Raw genomic sequence first — 23,465 nt, forward strand, 5'->3', positions numbered from 1 at the left:
TAGAAGAGAGGAAATCAGCTGGGAGGCTAGATCAGAAGTCCAGGTGCCAAGGAATAATGACATGAGCTGGGATCATAGCAGTGGGAGTGTGAAAATTAGTCCTATGTGAGACTAGACTTATTTTTAAATTGAAGTAATACAAAAGGCTCATACGGCAGTTTCAGTGGATATTGAGAGGAAAACACAACTCTTTAGATTTCTGCGTTTGCAAATGACTTAAATGCCACTGGGTAAAGATGTCTAATACCTTTGGTTACAGGAGTCTGATGGGCACAGTGTTCAACAGCCTGCATGTCATCACTTGGTTGTTATGGCCTGGATTATATCTAGCTGAGAAGTGGCTTGAGAACTGAGTCCTAGGGCAAATGTGCCAAGTGCTACTGACAGCTGGGAGTGAAATGAGGACTGCAAATGACCACTGGAAGTCACTGGTATAGGACACATAGGTGTCAGGAGTGGAGAGAAAAGCCTGATTGTGGCAGGCTCAAAAGTGGATAAATTTCTTTACCAAAATACTTGATGTTGGCTGGGGGACTGGGGTATGTGGTTATTGAGATGGGGAGGAACCTACAGAGCAAAGGTAATTAAAAGACACATTAGCTAATTGAAACACATAGAACTTCTTTGGAACCTGAGATAACTGAAATGCAAATACAAATGTGATAGCTGATAATAAAGAAGAATTATTAATTTATTTTAAAATAAGAATGATTCTATGGTTATATGAAAAAATGTCCTAACCTTTTAGAAAATCAGGCTGAAACAAAAATGAAATGAGGAAGATGGGCAGATAACTGAAGTTGGGTGATGAGTATTCTTTATGCTCTACTTCTGCTTACACTTGGAATTCTTCATAATAAGCTTTAAAAAAAACAAAACCAAAGAATCTTATTTCTAAAGAGATATAGTTGATCACTTTTATCAGAATTAACAATTTTATTGTTTATGTGTAACATGCTTTGACTTCCACAAATTCAGAAATTTGTGACATACTTCTCATAAAAATAAGCCCCCAAAGAAACATTTACACCAGTTTTTTTTTTTGTTGTTGTTTTTCACTTGGTAATTTGTGGGCTGGAAATATAAAAGGGATCCCTGAATTCCTAAATGAAAATAAAAGTTAATGGATAGTCAAGAAATGGAGATTCAGGGCTGAGGCTGTAGCTTTGTGGTACAGAGCTTGCCTAGCACGTGTGAGGCACTGGGTTCGATCCTCAACACCACATAAAAACAACAACAACAAAAAAGGCATTGTGTCCATCTACCACTAAAAATAATAGTAAAAAAATAGAAACGGAGATTTAGAAAATATTACTGGTTCCCAATCAGGTTCACATATACTTCTAGTACCAGTATTTATCTACCTATAGATCGGTCAGATAAATATATCTATGAGTATATATCTCACACACAGTCCAATTTCATTTTTTAAACATTACTTTTGACAGTGGGTTAGCGTTACAATTTTTTTTTAAAATACTTGTCTTTATATTTTCTATGTAAATCAAACGAATGTCTTAATTTTAAGTGCTAAATTTCAAAGGCGGAAAAAAAAAAAGGAAATACTACTTTTGCTGACGAAAGCACAAAGAAATACTCCCCACACCTGGCAGGTTTCTACCTTGCCAAACACAGAGCACAGCTGGGCGACGCGAAGCGGAGATGACGGGGGCAGTGGGCAATGCGCAGACGCAGTAGCAAGCAATGTCGGGGGCGGGACTAGGGACTCCATTAAAGGACAGTTCTTGCAGCCAATCAAAGGACAGCATCAGCGCCTTCTTCCTGAGAAGGAGACCGGAAGTCGGATTTCGGCTGCGGTGGCGGAGGCGGCTGCTTGGGTAAACCGAGAGCTGAGGTGAGTGGGCGGCAATGGCGTGGGCCTTCGGTCTTCTTGCGGTTTTCCTTCCGGACCCCGCCGCTTCTTCTAGGCCGGGATGGGTCCCGGTAGACCTGGCTAACTTCGGCCTCGGAGGCGCTGCCTCGCTTTCCTCACGCGTTGCGAAAGCATGTCCTCCCCGCAGCTCTGAGGCTCTGGGTGGGCAGCCCGGCGAAGGTGCTCTCGGCCCCCGGGCCAACGAGCCCGAATCCAGGCGGGGAGGCTCGGGCTCGGATCCCCAGCCACTGATTCTCAGCCGTGTGGCCTTGGCGAGTCACTTGCCCTCTTTTACGGCCTGTACAATGAGAATGACCATGGCCGTCCCTCCTCCTGGGAGCAGTTGTGAAACGAGCCGAGTTAATGGGGGTGGCTGCGGAGGGGTGGAGCCCCAAACTGACCCTCAGATTCATCCCGCGAGGTTTTAAAATCGACCTGCAGAGCTGGGCTTTGGTGGTGCACCCGGTAATCCCAGCAACTCGGGAGGCGGAGGCAGGAGGGGAGCAAGTTCTAGGCCAGGTTGGGCAATTTAGGGGAGACCCGGTCTCAAAGTAACTGGGGATGTGGCCCAGTGCTGGAGCATCCCTGGCCTGGGGTCACGCCCCATTGCAGACAACGACAAAATGACATACCGAGGGGGTCCCTTTCGCAGTAGATAGTTAATCAAATCTCCAAGGGTGGGACCTTGGAGAAAAAAACTTTTCTTTTTTTGATGAAGATTCCCCCAGCAAGCACTAGGTTTGAGTCTGAGAACCGATTAGTTGTTGCTGGTTTTACTAAAATAACATCTCCATGGGCTTTGAACAGTTCACTCTAAAGAGGTGATAGAGAAAAATTATTTTTTTTTAAAGTTTTTTTTGTACTGGGGACGGGACCCAAAAGCACGTAACCACAGGACCATTTCCTCGCTCCCACCTGTTTTATATTATGAGACTCAGTTTCGTTAAATTGCTTAGGGCCTGGGCTAATTTCTCCAGACTCCTCAAATTTAACCGAACCTCCTGCTTCAGCCTCCTAAGTCACTAGGATTATAGGCTTGAGGCATCACCCTAGGGGTGGGGGGTGGGACTTAGTTTCAGTAATATGTGAAGTACTTGTATGGTTCAGACAGTCCCATGCCCTTGTTCCCTCCCCTGCCACAAGAGTTTGTACTTTGGAGTTGAAAGGACCTGGGATTAAGAATTCTCATTGTACCATTTACTGGCCTTTTGATCTGATGTAAACACTTACCTACATTAAGACTTGGGATCCTCATCTCTAAAATGAACTTGGTAATAGTTTTTAACTGGAAGAATTGTTGTAAAGATTACATTAATGATGGTACTCGTCTTATATTTGGCCCTTCCAGTGATAACTGCAATGATGCACATTTGTAAGGAAGCACAGAACTCCCAACCTAAAAAGGTTTGAGTGGTAAAATTTGGGCTGTCTAAATTGTGTGTTTTTTGTAGTTGTAGATGGATAGAATGCTTTTATTTTATTTGTTAATTTTTTTTTTTTTTAATGTGGTGCTGAGGATCAAACCCAGTGCCTCACACATGTTAGGCAGCACTTTTCCACTGAGCTACAACCCCAGCCCTAAAATTTTAAAAACCAGTTCAGTAATTGTGTGGCTTTGGTTATTGTACTCTGGTTATAAGAGAACATTCTTGTTTTAGTGTTTGGGTATAAAAAGATGAGAAACCAGTAAAGCAAGTGAGTGGAAATGTTAAGATGTATAGGCAGTGGCCCTGGCCTATAATCCCAGATATTCAGGGGTCTGAGACGGTAGAATTGCAAGTTTGGGCCAGCCTCAACAATTTAGTGAGGCACTAAGTAATTTAGCAAGACCTGTCTCAAAATAAAAAAAATAACCACTGTGAATCAGTGGTTAAGTGCTCCTGAGTTCAATCCCTGGTACCAAAAAAAAAAGGGGGGGGGGTTATAGTTTAGTGTGTACAGTGCTTGCCTATCTTGGAAAGGCCATGAGTTGGATCTCTATACCCCCCCCCCCCCACTCGCAAGACATTTAGAATACAGCTTTTCTGTAAATCTGAATTAAGTTGGAAAAGTCAGTTATAACTGTTTGCAAGTAAACCGTATTATGAACAGTTGAAATGATACATGTTTTCATAAACAACCTTCTATCCATGTTTTCTTAATGGTTATGTAGACATTTTTATTCAGCCATCATATCAATGAAGGAATAGATTATTTCCAATTTTTCTACTCTATTCAGACAATGCTGCATTAAACGTCTTTGTGTGCTTGTAGCAGGATTTTTATGGGATTAATTTCTAAAAATGGAATTATTGATTCAAAGAATATCAGCATTTAAAATTTTGGTACTGCCAGATTAAATGTGTGAATCCTTTTTCATTAGTTGTCTGGGTGAATTTCCCCATAGTTTCTTGGGTGGTAGTGGCATAAGAACCTAAAGGAATTATGCAGTGATCATAATTGATGTGGCTTTTACTGTGAGGATTAATAGGCCTTCCTGCTATGAATTTGGAATGACTACCCTGAAAAACTAAGAGAAGACTGGGACCTGTTACTGAAATCCAGAGCCTACTACATAGGAGAAATTCTAAGATCTGTTTTTTTTTTTTTTTTTTTTTTTTTTTTTTGGTACTAGGTATTGACCCCAGAGTTGCTTTATGACTGAGTCAGATCTCCAGCTCTTTTTATTTTTTGAGACAGGGTCTCACTAAGTTGCTTAGGGCCTGGTTAAGTTACTGAAGCTGGTCTTGAACTTGGAATCCTCCTGTCTCAGCATCCCAAGTCACTGGGATTACAGGCATGTGCCAGGGGGAATATTCTAATATCTATGGAATAATAGAATGTTTGAAATCTTGATAGCTGTGAGAAGAGTTTTGGTAGAGATTAAAGTTTTATATTAAAGTTTGGATAGAGAAGGAGAGAGAGAGGCAACTGGGTGGCCAGGAACATAGGAGGAAAACATGAATGTTGAGGTCAGAGAAGCTGAGAAAAGAGGGGAAGTATGTACTGGTAAAGAAATGCATTGTGTGTTGGTATAGTCATATTGAGTTGGTAACTCATATTGTTCATGACTGTTGCACCCTTGATTCTGGCAATATTCTCTGCTCCACTCTGGTTTGGTGGAAACCTAGAGCTGCTTCACAGTTACTGTCAGTTTCCCACAAATTCCAAGAACAGCACTGTTACTAGTACGTTACTTGCCCTACTTAATCTTAGAGGATGCTTTATCTTGAATTTGATAAGATTAGTCTAAAAGAGCACTTGGGAATCTTATTAGATGGTATACCTACCCTTAAAGTGGAATGAGTAAGTTATTAAGAGGTTATTGTGACCTAAAAAGTTACTTAGCTTGAGTTTGACGTTGAAATTTAAGTAAAAAAGTTGACGTGGCCATATAAAATTGTGGGGTACAGTAGGATATAAAATTGGGTTATCATTTACTCCAAGAACCTTGGATAACATCAAGAGTCTGACATTTAGCAATGTTAATGTGTCAAACTGTTTATTAGTATTGCTTTTGGAAATCGAATCTATAATAGAAAACAAAAGCGATTGTGATAACAATGGGAGACAGCATGTGTACTTTGTTGGTGGAAAAAGAGTAGAGAAATGGAGGGTAACTAATGAGGGGTTTGGAATCCAGATTTTCTTTGTAGATAAAAAGATGCTGCAATATTTTTTAATGCTGATGGAAGTATTAAGGAAAGAAAGAGCATGTGTGCATGGTTGATGATATAATGCTTAATTAGAAAAAAACAGTATCCTTTGCTTATTGTAAATGTTAATAAACTAAGGACACACCAAAGTCAGAAGAAGGAAGAAAATATTCTGCCTCCACCCTATAATTCCAGCAGCTTGGGAAGCTGAGACAGGAAGATTGGGGGTTCAAAGCCAGCCTCAACAACTTAGAGAGGCCCTAAGTAACTCACTGAGACCTGGATCTCTAAATAAAATATAAAAAATGGGCTGGGGATGTGACTCAGTGGTTAAGTGCCCCCTATGTTCAATCCCTGGTACCAAAAATATTATTCTACATTTACTAATGTATTGACAGGTTTGATTTGTAGCTCTATTCTAAATCTTTGGTCTGTTTCTGTAGGTTCTTGGTCTTTCACAATGGGTGAACCACAACAAGTGAGTGCACTTCCACCACCTCCGATGCAGTACATCAAGGAATATACAGATGAAAATATTCAGGAGGGCTTAGCTCCCAAGCCACCTCCTCCAATTAAAGACAGTTATATGATGTTTGGCAACCAGTTCCAGTGTGATGACCTTATCATCCGCCCTTTGGAAAGTCAGGGCATTGAACGCCTTCATCCTATGCAGTTTGATCACAAGAAGGAACTGAGAAAACTCAATATGTCTATCCTTATTAATTTCTTGGACCTTTTAGATATCTTGATAAGGAGCCCTGGGAGTATAAAACGGGAAGAGAAGCTAGAAGATCTTAAACTGCTATTTGTACATGTGCATCATCTTATAAATGAATATCGACCCCATCAAGCAAGAGAGACCTTGAGAGTCATGATGGAGGTCCAGAAACGTCAACGGCTTGAAACAGCTGAGAGGTTTCAGAAGCACCTGGAACGAGTAATTGAGATGATTCAAAATTGTTTGGCTTCCTTGCCTGATGATTTACCTCATTCTGAAGCAGGAATGAGAGTAAAAACTGAGCCAATGGATGCTGATGATAGCAATAATTGTACTGGACAGAATGAACAGCAAAGAGAAAATTCAGTTCATAGAAGGGACCAGATTATAGAGAAAGATGCTGCTTTGTGTGTTCTAATTGACGAGATGAATGAAAGACCGTGAAGGGTATTTTTCTTCTTTTTTTATTTTGTTAAATAGCATCATATATTCCTCTCTTTTGGACAGTCTTAAAACATGTATAACTAAAATATAAAGGAATTTGTTTTTCTTGACTCCAGTTTTTCAATGATGGGATGCCATAGGCAGAATTTCACTGTGTAACAAGCGTAGGTGAATGAGTACGCCTGTATTAAAAATAATCACCTTAAAATGCAAAGTGTTTGCTGTTTGTGGGATATTCTGATTTTTGGAGTTGCAGTAAAATTTTGAAGATATTCTTAATACTAGCAAGCTGTCATCCTTGAAAAACAATTTTATCATATGCTTGAATAATGAAAGTACAAAGTGTTTAGACTTAATCTCCAAAAAGCATGTTGAAAAAGGAACCCAGTAGAATTAAAAAACGGAACTTTTTCTCATACCTTTTCCTGTAGACTCACTATCTCAGCTTCTTCTCCCTAACCTGCATGGAATGTTGAGGTGGGGATTTTATAAGTTGTGTTATTTTTCCAATTATTTAATCAGTAAGTCCTTTCTTTTCTATTTTTTTGTACTGGGGGTTGAACCCAGGGGCTCTTAACCATTGAGCCACATCCCCAGCCCTTTTTATGTTTTATTTTGAGACAGAGTCTTGCTAAATTGCTGAGGCTGGCATTGAACTTAAAATCCTCTTGCCTTTGGCCTCCTGAGCTTCTGGAATTACAGGCATGTGCCATTGTGGCCAGCCCTTTCTTATTTTAGTTGCATGCATTCATTTTAGTAATTAAGATGTCTATGTAGTTAAGTACCCATTTCCTTTAAATCTGAGCTCAGGCTTGCTTAAGGCTGGAAGCCTGCAATGGAAAAAGGGTTTGCTGGCAGAGACTGCTAGATGTCTGTCAAAAATGTTTACTTATTTTTGAGATTACTTAGATATGGCTGCCCAGCAAGGGACCACATTTACCCATTCAGGGCCATGCATCTATGTGGAAACTATGTAACTAAGTTCTGGACAGTAGGAATCCAGGTGAGTCCTGTTAAAATTTCTTGTGTGGTCCTCCTTTTCCTACCATCTGTATTTAGATGGGCATACTCAAGATAACTAGACTGGAAGCCATTTGAAGATGGCAAAGATTGTCAGTTTGGACTTTGAATGATTGTGAGAACTAGTTTTTCCTTTCATTAACTCCCACATCTTTCCCACCTAATTCAATTTTTTGTGAGCAAGAAATAAATTTGTTTTAAGATTTTATTTCTGTATTTTTTTCTCCTTTCACCCTACCCTTCTTCCACCAAGGTGGAGAGGCAGCCTGATATCTGAGGATGCCTGCCTGGCATTTTTGTAATATAGGCCAATACCTCCCAAAATGTGGTCCTGGACCTACAGATTCACCTCATCAAGAACTTTTTAGAGATGAAAATTCTTAGCCCTGTAACAAGTCCACTTCATGCTTTGGCTAACCCTTGCTACTCTGCCACTGCGATTTATTTTTAAACTGATACTTTCCCCCACTCCTCTCCCTCTCCCCTTTGCTAACCATAGGAAAGCAAGATAACTTTCTTCCTGTCCTAGGCTGAAGTTGTGTGTTCTGCTCATGACCATAAGAATTAAAGATACCAGATTTCAGGGCTGGCATCAGTGGGACTGAGAAATGGCTCTCAAGTCTGCAATTATGAGTTATGACCTGAGTGTAGCCTTTGTATCCCCTCATTAAAAGCCCACCATTTCCCCTTGATAGAACCAAAGCCTGTGGGAAGGGAATTTTCTGTTTCTCCTTTGCTAGCAAAGCAATAAAACTACTTCTTCCCTTTACTTAAAATCTTGTCCTTGTTACTGTATGGGCATTGGGGAAAAGAACTGAGCTTTCTAAGTATCATCCCCACTCCAGATCTTCTGAACCAGAAACTATAGGGGTAGCATCCTGTACTCTGTTTTTTTAACAAGCCTTCCATGTGATTCTGATGCACAAGATAGAAAGATAATGCAATTTTCCTAATGTCCACTTTTGACTCTTCCTTTAGTGAGTTTCACGTAGCAGAGGATTTGCTACACCAAGGTTTCATTGGCTGGCCTTGGAGCTGGAAAAGTTCGGTTTAAAATGTACAGGTGGGTTGGGGCTGTAGCTCAGTGGGAAAGTGCTTGCCCTCGTATGTGTGAGGCACTGGGTTCGATCCTCAGCACCAAATAAAAATAAATATACTGTGTGTTCATCTATAACTAAATAAATTTTTAAAAAATGTACAGGCAATTGTCTGAGAAATATACTACCTTTGCCTTCATAAACCAGCTTTGTAGGATTTTCAAGTAGACACTTCTTTATTAGGTAGCTACTTTCTGATATGTATTTGATATAGACCTTTGGGCACCAGAGACTGCAGATAACACACTTTAGGTCTCTTAAGCTTTAATCAAAGTGAGGCATATCCTCTGATCCCCTAGTTAGGAAGCAAGATGAAAATTTTCTAGCAATTGAACAACTCTCCAAAGAAAATTTTGTCTTAATGACCTTGAGGGGGAGGGTCTTGCACTGAGGTACAAAACCAGTTTTTGGCTACTTCTGAAATTCTTGTATATAAAATGCAGGGAATCATCATTATGAATTACAACAGCTAGTTGAATATGTGCATGGGGAGGGGATTGAGGAGTTAAAATACCATGGGTAATCTTTACAACTCTGGAGGATCTTATTTTGCAATACACAGGACCTGACATTAACTCTTAGACCCTGTCTCAAAAGGGGTTTAGGGATGTAGCTCAGTGGTACAGTGCTTGCCTAACAAGTAAGAGATCCTAGGTTTAATTCCAGGCATCTCAAAAAGTAAATAAAATAAAATGGGACAGGATGCAGCCCAGTAGTAGAATGCTTTCCTAGCATGGGCAAAACCCTGGATTCCAGCCACCAAAAAGAAACCCCACATGTTGAACCATTCTTTCTGTACTTCTGTGTCTGTCACTTGGAGTTGCCTGTCTTTAAAGAGGTTGATTGAATAGAGGCTAGTTAACTAGGCATGAAGAATTAGGGGATTGCATATCTGATTTTAGCTAAGTCAATGTGTTGAGACCCAAATCCTGTAAGGATTTAACAGTCCCCACTAATGTCCACGTATGGAAGAAGCAGTCTGTTTCTCAGATAAAGGAAGGGATAATACTGATGATACTGGTACATATTCACTACAAAGTAAGCACATGTAAACTTTGATGGCATGTTATGATTTAGATATTAGGTGTCCCCACAAAGGTCATGTGTGACACAATGCAAGAGGGTTTAGAGGTGAAATGATTAGGATATGAGATCCTTAACTTCATCAGTGTGTTAATCCCCTGATAGGGATTAACTGGTAACTGTAGGTGAGTAGGGTGTGGCCAAAGGAGGTGGGACCCTGGGGGTATGCTTTTGAGTGGAGCTTTCTTGATGCCATGTCCCCAGTTGCTTTCCCAGCTGCACACTTACACCATGATCTGCTTCATCCCAGGCCCCAAGGAATGGAGCCAGCTATCTGTGGACAGACCTCTGAAACTGTGAGCCCCCAAATAAACTTTTCTTAAAATTGTTCTTGTCAGGTTTTTTAGTCACAGAAGCAAAAAACACTGACTAAAACAGCAAAAATAAACAAATTGTACAAATATCTGTCGTGAGAGTGGTTCCCCCCCCAACTGAGAGTGATTTCCCCCTGATTATTCATTCATTCTCTGTATTCATTTGATGAATATTTATTATTGTCCTGTATATGCCTAATACTAGTATTGGATGAGTGGGGAAGGGAAAGAAAAATAAAAGATAATAAAACAAATGAGTTAAGTTTTGAAGATGATTAGTTTGCTGTCCCACCAAAAATGTATGAGTAGACCTTTTTCCCCACATCCTTGCCAATATACCACAGTGAATCTTGCTGTCATGCCCTCATGTATATCCATAAGACACTAATTAAAAAAAACAACTATAAATAGAAAAATCTGTAGAGGGATGAGATCATAGGGGAGGGAGGAGGGGAAAGAAAGGAAAGAGGAAGTACTGGGGACTGAATTAGAATAAATTATATTCTATGCTTTTTAATTATGTCAGTGAATCCTAATATTATATATAACTAAAAAGAACCAATAAGAAATATTGAATGGAAGTTTCAGGAATTAAAAAAGAAAGGCCATTTTGGCTGCAATATTGTAAGGGAAAAGGTGGAGCTAGAGAAACAAGTGAGGCAGTTGGAGGGCAAAGGCACAGCATGTAGAAAGCCAAGGGAGAGTATATATTCTAAATCTGATGAAAAATTAATTGCAAACATTCATGTAGCACATTGGTAACACTATTCTAATCATTTACATACTGAGTTTTTATTATCCCCCAGTCAACACAATGAAATAACTATTATTTTTTAACACTTATTTTACAGATGAAGAAGTGGAGGCTCAGAAAGGTTGTGTAATTTACCCAAAGTCACAGAAACAGAAAGAAAGTATTGCTGTTTCAAAGCCTAGGTAGTCACCCTCCATTTTAATTTACCTCTCTTGTTTCATCACACTGCTACTAAATCATAGGTAAATAAGTAGAGAAACCAAGAGTGGAATCCAATATGTTAACCGTAACGATCAAATTTGTAAATATGACATGATACCAAACTGAAAGAGAAACATTTTAAGTGGAATTTATGAGTTCCCTTCTTGTATATTAAAGAATTCATGTCTTATTCTCAGACTTCTGTATCTTAAAGATATGCTGTCCTTATAGTTCTAATCTTCCTAATCTAAGTCAGGAATCAGTCAACTATTTTGGTAACAGTCCAGTTAGTAAATATGTTAGGCCCTGTGGATTGTTCTAAGAATCAAATGAGAATGGCTACAAAGCACTTAACATAGTTCCTGGAACAGTACTTGGAAAGCTATTGAAAATCAGTTAATAACTTCCTTACTAGCCCTTCTTAAAGTTTTATTTTTAATTGGCAAATAATCATATATATTTACGGGGTGTATTGTGATGTCTCGATACAAGTATACTGTATTTTCACTGGTCTTTTGCTTACTATTGACATTTTGGTTTCAAATTGCAATGTGATGAGGTTACCAGTGAGTGGCACTCTTCTGTCAGGTTTAAGAAGCTGTAGCCAGTTTTCTAGGAGACTAAAATGAAGCCCAGGGGCACTGCTTATGACACCCTAATATTAGTTACCCTAACCCTTAGTAGTTAATGTCAGAATTAATTTAAATCTTTAGATGCCTAGTTGGTAGCCATGAAATCATAGTGGAAAACACCACAGAATGCTAGAATTTGGGCTTCCTATTTTTCAGCTATGTAGCTTTGATTTGGCATACTAACCTCCGTGGAAACTGAGTTTCCTTAACTGGTAATTATACTCATAGTGTAATGCTAAGAATGAAAGAGAAGTTCCACCTGATTCCTTCTAAAACTCATTTGCCCCCAAGCATATAACATAGTAAGGTCTCAGACCTGCTAATCATCTGTAAAGAAGTCTGATTTTGAAAGGACTGTGAGGATACCCAGGAGACTTAAGTGGAGCTCTGAGTCACTGCTACTGACAAGGGAGAGCGATGAAGGAAAAAAGAGGAAAGCAAAAATAATAGCAGAAATGTAAAAGAAGCATTACTATAAATAGAAGAAACAGTTTTAAAAAGAAGAAAATATTATAGATAACTTTATCCCAATACGTTTGGAAACTTAAAGAAAGTAGACTAGTTCTTAGAAAAATTATCAGTACTATTAAGAATAGATAACCTGAATAGTTTTCCTAATGATTAAAACAAGGAATCAGGCTGGGCCTCATACTTGTAATCCTAGTGGCTCAGGAGGCTGAGGCTGGAGGATTGTGAGTTCAAAGCCAGTCTCAGCAACTCACTGAGGCCCTAAGCAATCCAATGAGACCAGAAAAGGACTGGGGATGTGGCTCAGCAGTTAAGTGCCCCTGGGTTCAATCCCCAGTACCAAAAACAAAACAAATCAGTAGTCAAATTTTCTCACAAAGAGAAATTCATGTTCAAATAGCTTTACTGGCAAGTGTGTCAAATATTGCATACACACGCACACATATCACACACAAAATAAAAATTGTTCTAATCTTATACAGACTCAGCACAAAAAACTAGGAAGTATTTCCCAACTATCTTTATTAGGCTAATAGTATAAACAAAATATTAGCAAACTGAACCTAGTCATATGTAAAAATAAAATAAAAAGATAATATTTTATGGTCAATGTTTGTAATCTCAAGAATTACAAAGGAGTACTTAATGTAATCTACTAAAATAATAGATTAAAGAAGAAAAAATAATCTTAACAGATGTGCAAAAAACATAAAATTTAGCATCCATCCATAAAAAAGAAAAAAAAACTGTCTTAGAACATTAGGAATAGAATTTTCTTAATATAATAAATGGTATCTCCACAAAAATCTACAGCATGAATTATAACCAAGATGAAAACCTAAAACTTTTTCTTTGAGAACAGGAATAAAATAAGGATGCCTGCTATTAAACATGTACTAGATTCCCTAACCAGCATGGTTAAAAGAGAAAAAAAAAAAAGATTGGAAAAGAAGAAACTAAACTGTCATTATTTGTAGAAAATAATTGCCAGAGGAAATTTTAATGTAATGTACAGATAATTTATTATTAAATGTTTATTGGTTGCTAAGAAAAATCAATACTCAAAATAAATTTTATTTTAATATACCATGAACAAACAGAAACGAAAAAATTAAACAAAGCTACTATGTAAAATAACATAAAAAATATGAAACACCCAGATATAAATCTAGAAATAAGTTGAAGACTTTTATGGAGAAAATTTTAAATTTTATTAAGAAGTTTTAAAGAAAATATAAATATAAGGATGCTCAACATTGTAAAGATGTTAAATTTTCCCTGAATTGATCTGTAGATTTAATGTAAGGTTAGAAAATTTCCACCAGGTTATTTTAAATATGATAAGCTGATTCTAAAATAAATAGGAGTTCAGTGGGACTGGGGCTATGGCTCAGCGGTAGAGTGCTCGCCTAGCATGTTCAAGATGCTGGGTTCAATCCTCAGCACCACATAAAAATAAATAAATAAAATAAAGGTATTGTGTCCAACTACAACTAAAAACAATATTTAAAAAAATTAAAAACAATATTTTTAAAAAAGGACTCAGCCAGATTACCCTTGAAAAAGGATAAAGGGAATGATATTTCTTCTCAGATATCAACATCTATCATATTGCTACTCTAATTAAACAAGATAGTACCCTGGCAGAAGGATAGACAAATACACTATTGCATAGAACAGAAAGCCAGGAAACAAATCTATGTCTGTATAATTTTTAAATTTTTTTTAGCATATTATAGTCCTAAGTAATATTGGGGTTCATTTTGACATAACATACATGTGTGGAAATTATATTGTTCCATTTCAGTCCCCAATGCTTCCTCTTTCCCTCCTTCACTCCCTCCCATTAGTTTGAAATATAACAAGAGATGATATTACAAAGTAGTAGGAAAGGGGAAATACTGGGGAATGATATTGACCAAATCATATTATTGTAGCATGTGCATGTATGAATTTGTAACAATGAATTCCACTATTAGGTATGATTATAATACACCAATTTAAAAATAAGAAATGACAAAAAAAGAAACACAAGTCATGGGAAAATGCTGGAATTTTCAATAAATAAGGCTGGAATAGAATGTGTGAAAAATCAATTCCAGTAGAATTAAAGACCTAAGTATGAAAGACAAAGCTATAATTTTTGAAACTAATGTTGTTTTTGAAACTAATGTAATTTAAAAATCTTTAGGAAAGAGAAGAAATTATTAAAGAAAATACAAAACATATTATCCATGAAAGAAAAGATTGGTCAAATTTACTTAATTAAAATTAAGAAATTGCATAAAACATAAAATGAACATTCACAAAGTGGGGAAAACATTTATAACAGATTAAACCATTATGGAACTAGTACCTAAAATATATAAACTATCTGTATAAATCAATATGAAAAACATAGAAACCCAAAATAAAAATGGACAAAAGACTTAAACAAACATTTGTTCGTCCCTCTAAATTAAAATGTTTTATAAACAAAAGAAAAAGATGCTTAACGTGTTAATAATGAGGGCAATGAATATTAAAAAGACACTGAGATGCTATTACACTATTTTAGGGGTGGGGTCGGTACTGGAGATATAACCCAAGGATGCTTTACCAATGAGATACATTCCTACCCCCAAACCTTTTTATTTTTTATTTTTTTATTCTGGGACAGATTCTCACCTGGTAGTGAGGATCTTGCTAAGGTGCTGAGGCTGGCCTTGAACTTTCGATTCTCCAGCTTCAGCCTTCAGAGTCTCTGGAATTTACAGGTGCGTGCCACCATACCTGGCTGATGCTATCATATCTTTACCAGTTTGACAAAAAAACAAACAAAAAACCCCCAAATAAAAAAAACCAACTTGGGCAATATTTAGGTTTCATGACAATACAAAGTAAGAGAATACGAATATGTAACAATGAATCAGAAAGCCTTTTTTGAAAAAATACATTTTGTATGTGTGTGTGTGTGTGTGTGTGTGTGTGTGTGTGTGAGAGAGAGAGAGAGAGAGAGAGAGAGAGAGAGAGAGAGAGAAGGAGAGAGAGAGAGACTGGGAATCTGGTGGGAGTCTTGGGAATTAAGCATCTAACAAGATTCAAGATATTTCTACCCTCTTGCCTATGTATCTCAGTGGTAAAGCATCCTTGGGCTAGACCCCCATTACAAAAAAAAAATATGATAGAATCTCATTATCTTTAATTTTCATTGCCTTAGTCATCAACGAGTTATGCATCTTTTCTTTTGTTTATAAAACATTCTACTCTTGGAAATATAGTCCAGAGACTCTCATATATGTATACCATGATTTACTTATGAGAGTGCTCAGATGGCAGTGTTTATGATAACTGAAATGGGAAATGAAATGTCCATCTAAAAGAGATTGAACAAACAATTTGAGGTGTATGCATGCCCAGGAAAAGTATTAAGTAACAAAAATAAATAAACTACAGGGACTCACAGCAGCAGAAGTGGATCTCACAAATTCACTCCTCAAAAAAACCCACCACAGTCAATATGAATTTGTTCCTATAATCTTTAAAACCAAGAAAACCTATACCTATAATTTTGAGATCCATACATAGGTGGCAAAATTATAACAGAAAGACAAAGAGACTATTACTGCAAAATTAAGGATAATAACTGTCTCTATGTGTGCAGGGTAGTGATTAGGAAGGGACACATGTGCTTGGAGTGCTGGTGGAGGGGCCCAAAGGAACTTCTGCAGAGTGACAATGTTTTATATTTGAGTCCTGGTTATTTGTGTGTTTGTTCAGTAAGTATTAATAATCTATAAATTTATGTTTATGCAATGTTCTATCTCTATTAAATTTTCTATTAGCTTTAAAGCCATATTGTGACATCATCATTACCCATTGTACTGGGAACAATTACAGAGTCTGATACGACCCATATTGGCAAAGATGTGGAACATCAGAAGGGTTCTCACTGCCAGTAGGAATGTAAGCTGCAATAAGCACCTTGAAAATCTGCTAAACATTATCTTGTAAAGTGGATACTATGAGCAGAGAAAAATGAGAATGTGGGTCAGGGATAAAGGAGGAAAATAATAAAATGAGAATGAAACAAGAAAAGGGACCTCATTGGGACTGATGAGAAAGAAGAACTGAAGACTGCTTCCTTAACTAGCTGAACCTGTAGTAAGATGAATAATAAATAAACAGAAAGGAGCGTTTCCACACTGGAGAACATGTTAAGGGTGAGAGACCCCCATCCTGCTCCCCCATTAGCAGAACCTCTATAAGAGGTGGTGGGACCTTCATTTACCAGATGACAAAGCAGATAGCATTGGCCATCGTGGTGACTCATCGCTCATAAGACTTTTCTCAGCTGTGGATTCCTCTACCATTTTTTTTTCCGGTTTTGTCACTGGGGGTCTTATTTCCACACCTCATCCTGTTTCCTCTACACTGAAGATATTCGGGTACTCAGGAAGAAGCAGCATGAATTTCTCCTTAGAACTTTCTTCCCAGTTAAACGTGATGTCTCAGAATGCTAACTCCTGTTCACGGGGCCATTGTTTTCTGGTGTAATGAGGCAAAGAGCCCGGAGAAGGCTCTAAGCTGGCTCTTGCACTTGCCTGAGTGTGACCTCAAACTTAACCTCTCTGGAGTCCATCCATAGTTACTAAATACAAAACCTCTCTATAGAATATAAGAATTCTTTATCATCTCCTCAGTGTCGTGAAGGACATGACCTTGTAAGTTAAAAAAACACTGCTTTGGTAAAATATCGTCGTTTTCTCTCCACCCCCAACCCATCAGAAGACCCATGCTTATTTGGAGGGGCAGAATTCTTTTCCCTTTCTTTGTCCCAATCCTTTCCAGGTGGAGGGCTCTCTAGTAGAGGTTTGTTTTGCCACCCAGCATTCATTTCTCTTTAAGTGCATCACAATTTTAAAAATGATTTTTATTTAAATTTATTTTAGCTTATCCATAAAAACAAAAATTATACATATTTACAGGGTACCATGTATGATGTTTTAACATATATACATTAAACATATCTCTCAAACATTGTTTCTTGATAATAAAAACATTAAAAATCCTTTCTTTTAATATTTTGAAAGACACAATATATTATCATCATCTTTAGTCATCCTGCCATGCAAGGGGACACAGAACTTCTTAATCCTGTCTATCTGTAATGTAATGCCCATTGGTCGACCTCTCTCCATCCCATCTTCCTCTGTCCTTTCTCTAGCTCATGGAAACCACCATTCTACTTGCAATTTCTTCCGTTGATGTTTTTCCATCCCACGTATGAGTGAGATCATGAATAGCACCCATTATGTGAATATACCAACTTTTCTTTATTCATTCATCCATTGAAAGTTATTTAGGTCATTTCCACTTTTCGGCTATTAATAATGAATAGAGTTGCAATAAATACATGAGTGTAGATATCTCTTCAACATACTTATTTCATTTCCTTTGGGGATATATATATATATATATATATATATATATATATATATACACACACATACATACATACACACACACACACACACACACACACACACACACCCAATAGTGGAATTGTTGGATCATATGGTATTCTACTTTAAATTTTGAGGAACCTCTGTACTATTTCCATAATGACTATACTAATTTACATTCCCACCCACAGTGTGCAAGGATTCCCCTCTTTCCACATCCTCACTAGCACTTGATATCTTTGGTATTATCAAAAACATCCATTTTGAGGTAGTGTCTTCTTGTGGTTTTCATTTGCATTTCCCTAATGATTAGTGATGTTGAACATTTTTTTCATTTTTCTGGCCATTTGTATGTTTTTGTTTGACAAATGTCTATTTAGATCTATGGCCCATTTTTAAATCAGGCTATTTATTTATTTATGTTATTGAATTTTTGGAGTCCCTTATAAATGCTGAATATTAACCCCTTGTCAGATGTATAGCTTATAAATATCTTCTTCCATTCTGTGAAGGTTTTCTCTTCACTGTGTTAGTTTGATGTAATCCCACTTGCCTATTTTTGCTTTTGTTTTTTGTGCTTTCGGGTCTTGTTCAAAAAATATCCTTGCCCATTCAATATCCTGAAGCATTTCCCCTGCTTTTTATAAATCCATTTTTAGTGGATTTTTTTGTAGCTGGTGAGAGATAGGGGTCTAGTTTAATTCTTCTGCATATGAATACCCAATTTTCTTAGTACCATTTATTTTAAAGATTGTCATTTCACTAATGTGTGTTCAGAACACTTTTGTGAAAAATCAATTGGATGTAGGTGTGTGAGTTGTTTCTAACCCTTTAGTCTGTTCTCTTGGTCTGTGTGTCTATTTTTTATGCCAAACCATGTTTTGATATCAGGCAATGTAATACCTCCTACTTTGTTCTTTATGTTCAAGATGGCTTCAGCTATTAAGGGGTTTTTGGGGGGAGGAAGGCTCCATTTAAATTTTAGAATTTTTTTCTTTTAAATTCTGTGATGAATGTCATTGATATATTGATATAGTTTGCATTGAATGTGTAAATCACTTTAGTTAGTAAGAACATGTTTACAACATTAATTCTTTCACTCCATGATGAACATGGGATGTCTTCCCATTTTTTTGTCCTCAATTTCTTTCACTAATGCAATGATTTCTAAAATGATTTATAATGTCCTTTGTAGAGATCTTTCACCTCTGTGGTTAAATTTATTTCTAGATATTTTAGTGTTTTTTTTTAACTATTGCAAATGGGATTTCTAGCTCAGATAATTCTCTATTGGCCTATAGTAATGCTACTGATTTTTTGTATGTTGATTTTGTATCCTACAGCTTTGCTGAATTTATTTATTAGTTACACTAGTTTTTTTAGAGGAGTGTTGGGGGATCATAAAATCTGCAAACATGAATTCTTTTCTAATTTTGCTGAGCTTTGTTTCTTTCTCTTATTGCTCTGCCTAGGACTTCCAGAACTATGTTGAAAAAAATGGTGAAAGTGAACCAGGAACTTAATGAACTCCTGTCTCAAAATAAAAAAAATTTAAAAAGGGTTAGGGATGTGGCTAAGTGTTTAAGCACCCTTGGGTTCAATTCCTAGTATCAAAAAAAAAAAAAAAAAAAAAAAGAAAGAAAAGAAAAGAAAAAAAGAAAGTGGGTATCTTTGTCTTGTTTCAAATCTTAGAAATAAAGCTTTAGTTTTAGCCCATTCAGTGTAATTTAGCTGTTAATTCACTATAAATTACCTTTATTACATTGAGGTATGTTCTTTTTACACATAATTTGTTGAACTATTTTTGTTTTTTACAAAGGGATATTAAATTTTATCAAATTTCTTTTCTTTATATATTAAGGTGACAATATTGTTTTTGTCTTTTATTTAGTTGATTTGGTGTACCACATTTACTGTTTTATATATATTGAACCATGCTTGAATCTTTTGTATTAATAGTACTTGATTGTGGAAAAAAATATTTTTTGGGGGGGGTACCAGGGATTGAACTCAGGGGCACTCAACAACTGAACTCATTCTCAGCCCTATTTTCTATTTTTTTTTTTTTTTTTTTTTTTTTTTTTTTTTTAGAGACAAGGTCTCACTGAGTTGCTTAGTACCTTGCTTTTGCTGAGGCTGGCTTTGAACTTGTGATCCTCTTGCCTCAGCCTCCTGAGCACTGGGATTACAGGTGTGCATCACTGTGCCCAGTAAAAAATCTTTTTAATGTGCCATAGGATTTGGTTTACCAGTATTTTGTTGAGGATTTTTGCATATATTTTCATCAATGATATTGGCCTATAGTTTTTTGTTGTTGTTATTTATTTATCTGGTTTTAGTATCAGTGTAATTTTGGTCTCATAGAATGTATTTGGAAGAATTCCTTTCTTCCTATTATTTGTTGGAATAACTTAAGCAGAATTGGTATTAGTTTTTTAGATGTTTGGTGGAATTCTGCAGTGAGGACATCTGGTTCTGAGCCTTTCTTTGATGAGAGTTTTTTTACTTCCTCTTGATTAAAGTTTTTTTACTTTCTTACTTCCTCCAACTAGTCTCTATCTTCTTAAAATTTACAATTTCCAGCTTCCACAATCCATTCAAATTATTAATCTATCAGCTGTATTAATTCACTGAAGAGGTCAGAGCCTTCATGGTGCAATCATTTCCTAAAAGCCCCACTCCTGGACATTGCTGCACTGGGGACCAAGCCTTCAAGTACACAAGTCTTTGGGGAACATTCCAGATCCAAAACATAACACCCTGTATAGATCTGAATTATTAGAACTCTACACTGGAGACCACCAAGTGTTAACTTCAGTCAGAAACTATGCTATTGATGATTTCAGTGGGGTTCATTTCAAGACTGACTCAAGTCTTGCCTAAATTTGATGTTTTCCATAATACCAGTTAGTAAATCCACATTTAAGAGAGTTCTAGTTGGGTCTTATGTCATTTCCTGCATAAATGAAATATTGGATCTTTGGTGATGAAACGTTGTTGGCAAAAGGACAGCAAAATCAATGTAAGAACATACAAAGACATGTTTTGAGAAGTAGTTAATAGCAAACGAGAAATTTGCCTGGGTACATGTGTAGTCTTGAAGATCCTGAAATACTCCCTCCAGGTTTGTCCAAGATGTAGGTGGTCTGAAATAGCTCTCTCAGTGCTGGGAACTGGCAGTGGGACAAGTGTTGAAAGTAACTTAAAAAAATGAGCAGACCAAGTCACACGAAGAAAGTACTTCCATCCGAGGTATGGTTCTTGAACTGACAAAGGATTTAATGGTGAATGCAAAGAAATGTTTTAAAATCTTCTCTTAGATCCCATGTATGTTCATGATAGTCACAGTTGTCCAGGAGTGAGGATTATTTTCTGGTTATGTGCCAGTAGGATGTATTGACATTAATAAAAACTACAGAAAACATCTGAGACAGACTCATTATGGTGGAAGATGTAATTTCATGGTACCATGATCATGGCCTTTGTATTTTTTTAAATTCTTATCTTTCAGAATATTCTTCAGTAAATGTGACTTATATAAGAAAATAAAGTTTTTAAGTACTGTACAAACACAAGTTAAAAAGCACTTTTAAAGGGAGATTAAATTGGATAGTCATAATTGGGAGTCAGAAGATCTAGGTTACAATTGTTTAACTTAAATTTTACCCTTAAAATCCAGCCTCTGTGTCTGAGATTAATGTAATCTAATTGATATTCTATGAAATAAATAAGAAAGCATTATCAATTCAACTCAAGCACTTCGAGGGAGCCTGCCTTTAGTGTCACTGTGGCTGCTCCCCCATATCCCAATGTCTGCTTTTCTGCACTTTCCCATCATATAGGGAGCCAGCTTTTCCAGGCAATTTCTTTCATATCACTCCCTGTTCTCCTGTCTCCTGACCTGGGTAAAATTCTGAAACTTCAACTTTATGAATTTTGTAAAGTGACCCCTTAGTTATCTATTATTGTATAATTCTCTTTATGCCTAATTCTAATCTTTCCATTTGGATTGTGAAGGCTGTTTTAGAAGTCAGAGATATACTGCCACTTTTTTTGATGATTAAAGAGGAAACCAAAAACACAAACTTGACCTCTAGAAGAATATCTATCCATTTACATAATTATAGCAAACACTCTACAACCTGTCCTTAAGAAAATGTATGACACAACTTTCTGAACTAATTTAGAAGCTAATTTATTTCAATACAAAATACATCTGATGTGTGCTTTTAAAAATCAAAATATGTTGTATATAATTAAAGAATTATAATCTTTGGATGTGTCTTTTATGTTGACCTTTGCAAATGGAGAAACTGGGACATGAAATGTCCATCTGAGGACAACAAATAAACTTTGTTATTTTCATCCAATATTTTCATCTACAGATGAAAATCTATGTAGCTGTAATAAAGAATGACATGTTTTCAGAGCTGAAATGCAAAGACATTCAGAATATAAAGTTGAAAAGAAAAGTTGCAAGCTGACCATCTTTGGTATCTCTAATTGTGGGGCAATTTGGAAATTGTGACGGACTGTGAAGTATCTTGGGACCAAAAGTTAAGCCTGAATCTAACTAAACTTTTAGAGCTTAATTTTGATTGCCAGAAATACAAAGAAAAGAGGAGCAATGTAAATGACACACAAGGAACGAGAAAAACCCAGAATGTGAAATGTTTCCCAAGACAGCTGGCTTGTATACCCAGTCAGTGGCAGAGGGAATAAAGAGAATTCAGACTGAGAGGGACTTAGAGCCACACCAACAAACTGCAATGTGGGGACATTGGGCCTGGATTTAAGAAAGTCAATGGAATAAGAGCACTTTATAATTAATTGGGGAGATTAATTATATATAAATATAAATTATATACTTATATCATACACATTAATTATTATAATTTATTGTATAATTATAATTTTATATAATTATTAATTATATATTAATAAATGTGACTATGGACTGTAATATGAGGTGCAGAAATGAAGTAAATCTTCATTCTTAATTTTATTTGTTTTGTATGATTATGGTAGTATGATTGTGCAGCAGAATTTCCATTATTTTTAAAGAAGATGCACATGAAAGTCTGTAAAGGTGAAATAACATGTCTATGGTTTGTTTTAAAATACTTTAGCAGATAAAATAGCAAAAAGAAAATACAAAGTGCTAAACCTTGTATGTGGCATACTGTTTCATAATAGAAAAGGTTAAGAATATATATTTCATTTTTTGTATGTTTCATGGGTTATTTTGTATATTTCCATGGATTTATGAAAGTGGAACCCCCCTAAAGGGTAGAAGGAGAAATGGGGTATGTAAGGAGGGGTGGGAACAGCCTTCTTAACATAAGCTTTTTGTATTACTTTAAATGTTTGCATTCATAAGTATTACCTGCTATTGTTTGGAGGTTGTTTGTATAGGTAAATGTGATCCCCAGTATGGAGACCATGAGCCTTAAAGGGTTGGGGCCTATTGGGAATTGAGGAGGTGGCAGGGATTGTCCCCCACAAAAGGGATTGAGGTAGTTCTCATGAGGCCCTGAGTTAGTTCTTGAGAGGGATTGTTGTAAAAAGAGCAAGGTTGGCCCCTCACCTGGTTTTTGGCTTCCTGTCTGGCATTTGATGTCTCCCTCTTTCACACTTTCCCACCATTGTGATGCATCCTCCATGATGTCCTCATTGGAGCTGAGCCAATGCTGATGTCATGCCCTTGAACCTCCAGAACTGGGAGCTAGAGAAACCTCTTTTCTTTATAAGTTACCTAGCCTCGAGTAACAGAAAACAGACT

At 36.7% G+C, this 23,465-nt stretch overlaps 1 protein-coding gene across 1 annotated transcript; it reads left to right on the top strand.

Moving 5' to 3' along the window:
• Positions 1-1,753: 1,753 nt before the first annotated feature.
• On the top strand, positions 1,754-10,307 carry MED7 (mediator complex subunit 7). The gene is made up of 2 exons (XM_081285364.1): positions 1,754-1,855; positions 5,952-10,307. The coding sequence occupies exon 2, from the start codon at positions 5,969-5,971 to the stop codon at positions 6,668-6,670; it is 702 nt and encodes a 233-aa protein (XP_081141490.1). The 5' UTR covers positions 1,754-1,855; positions 5,952-5,968; the 3' UTR covers positions 6,671-10,307.
• The last annotated feature ends 13,158 nt before the right edge of the window (positions 10,308-23,465 follow it).

This window comes from Spermophilus citellus, assembly GCF_964194105.1.
Source record: "Spermophilus citellus genome assembly, chromosome: 1".
In the NCBI taxonomy this organism is placed as follows: Eukaryota; Metazoa; Chordata; class Mammalia; order Rodentia; family Sciuridae; genus Spermophilus; species Spermophilus citellus.

Excerpts from the sequence above, each read along its gene's own strand:
- MED7 (XM_081285364.1), top strand. The coding sequence starts at position 5,969 with ATGGGTGAACCACAACAAGTGAGTGCACTTCCACCACCTCCGATGCAG.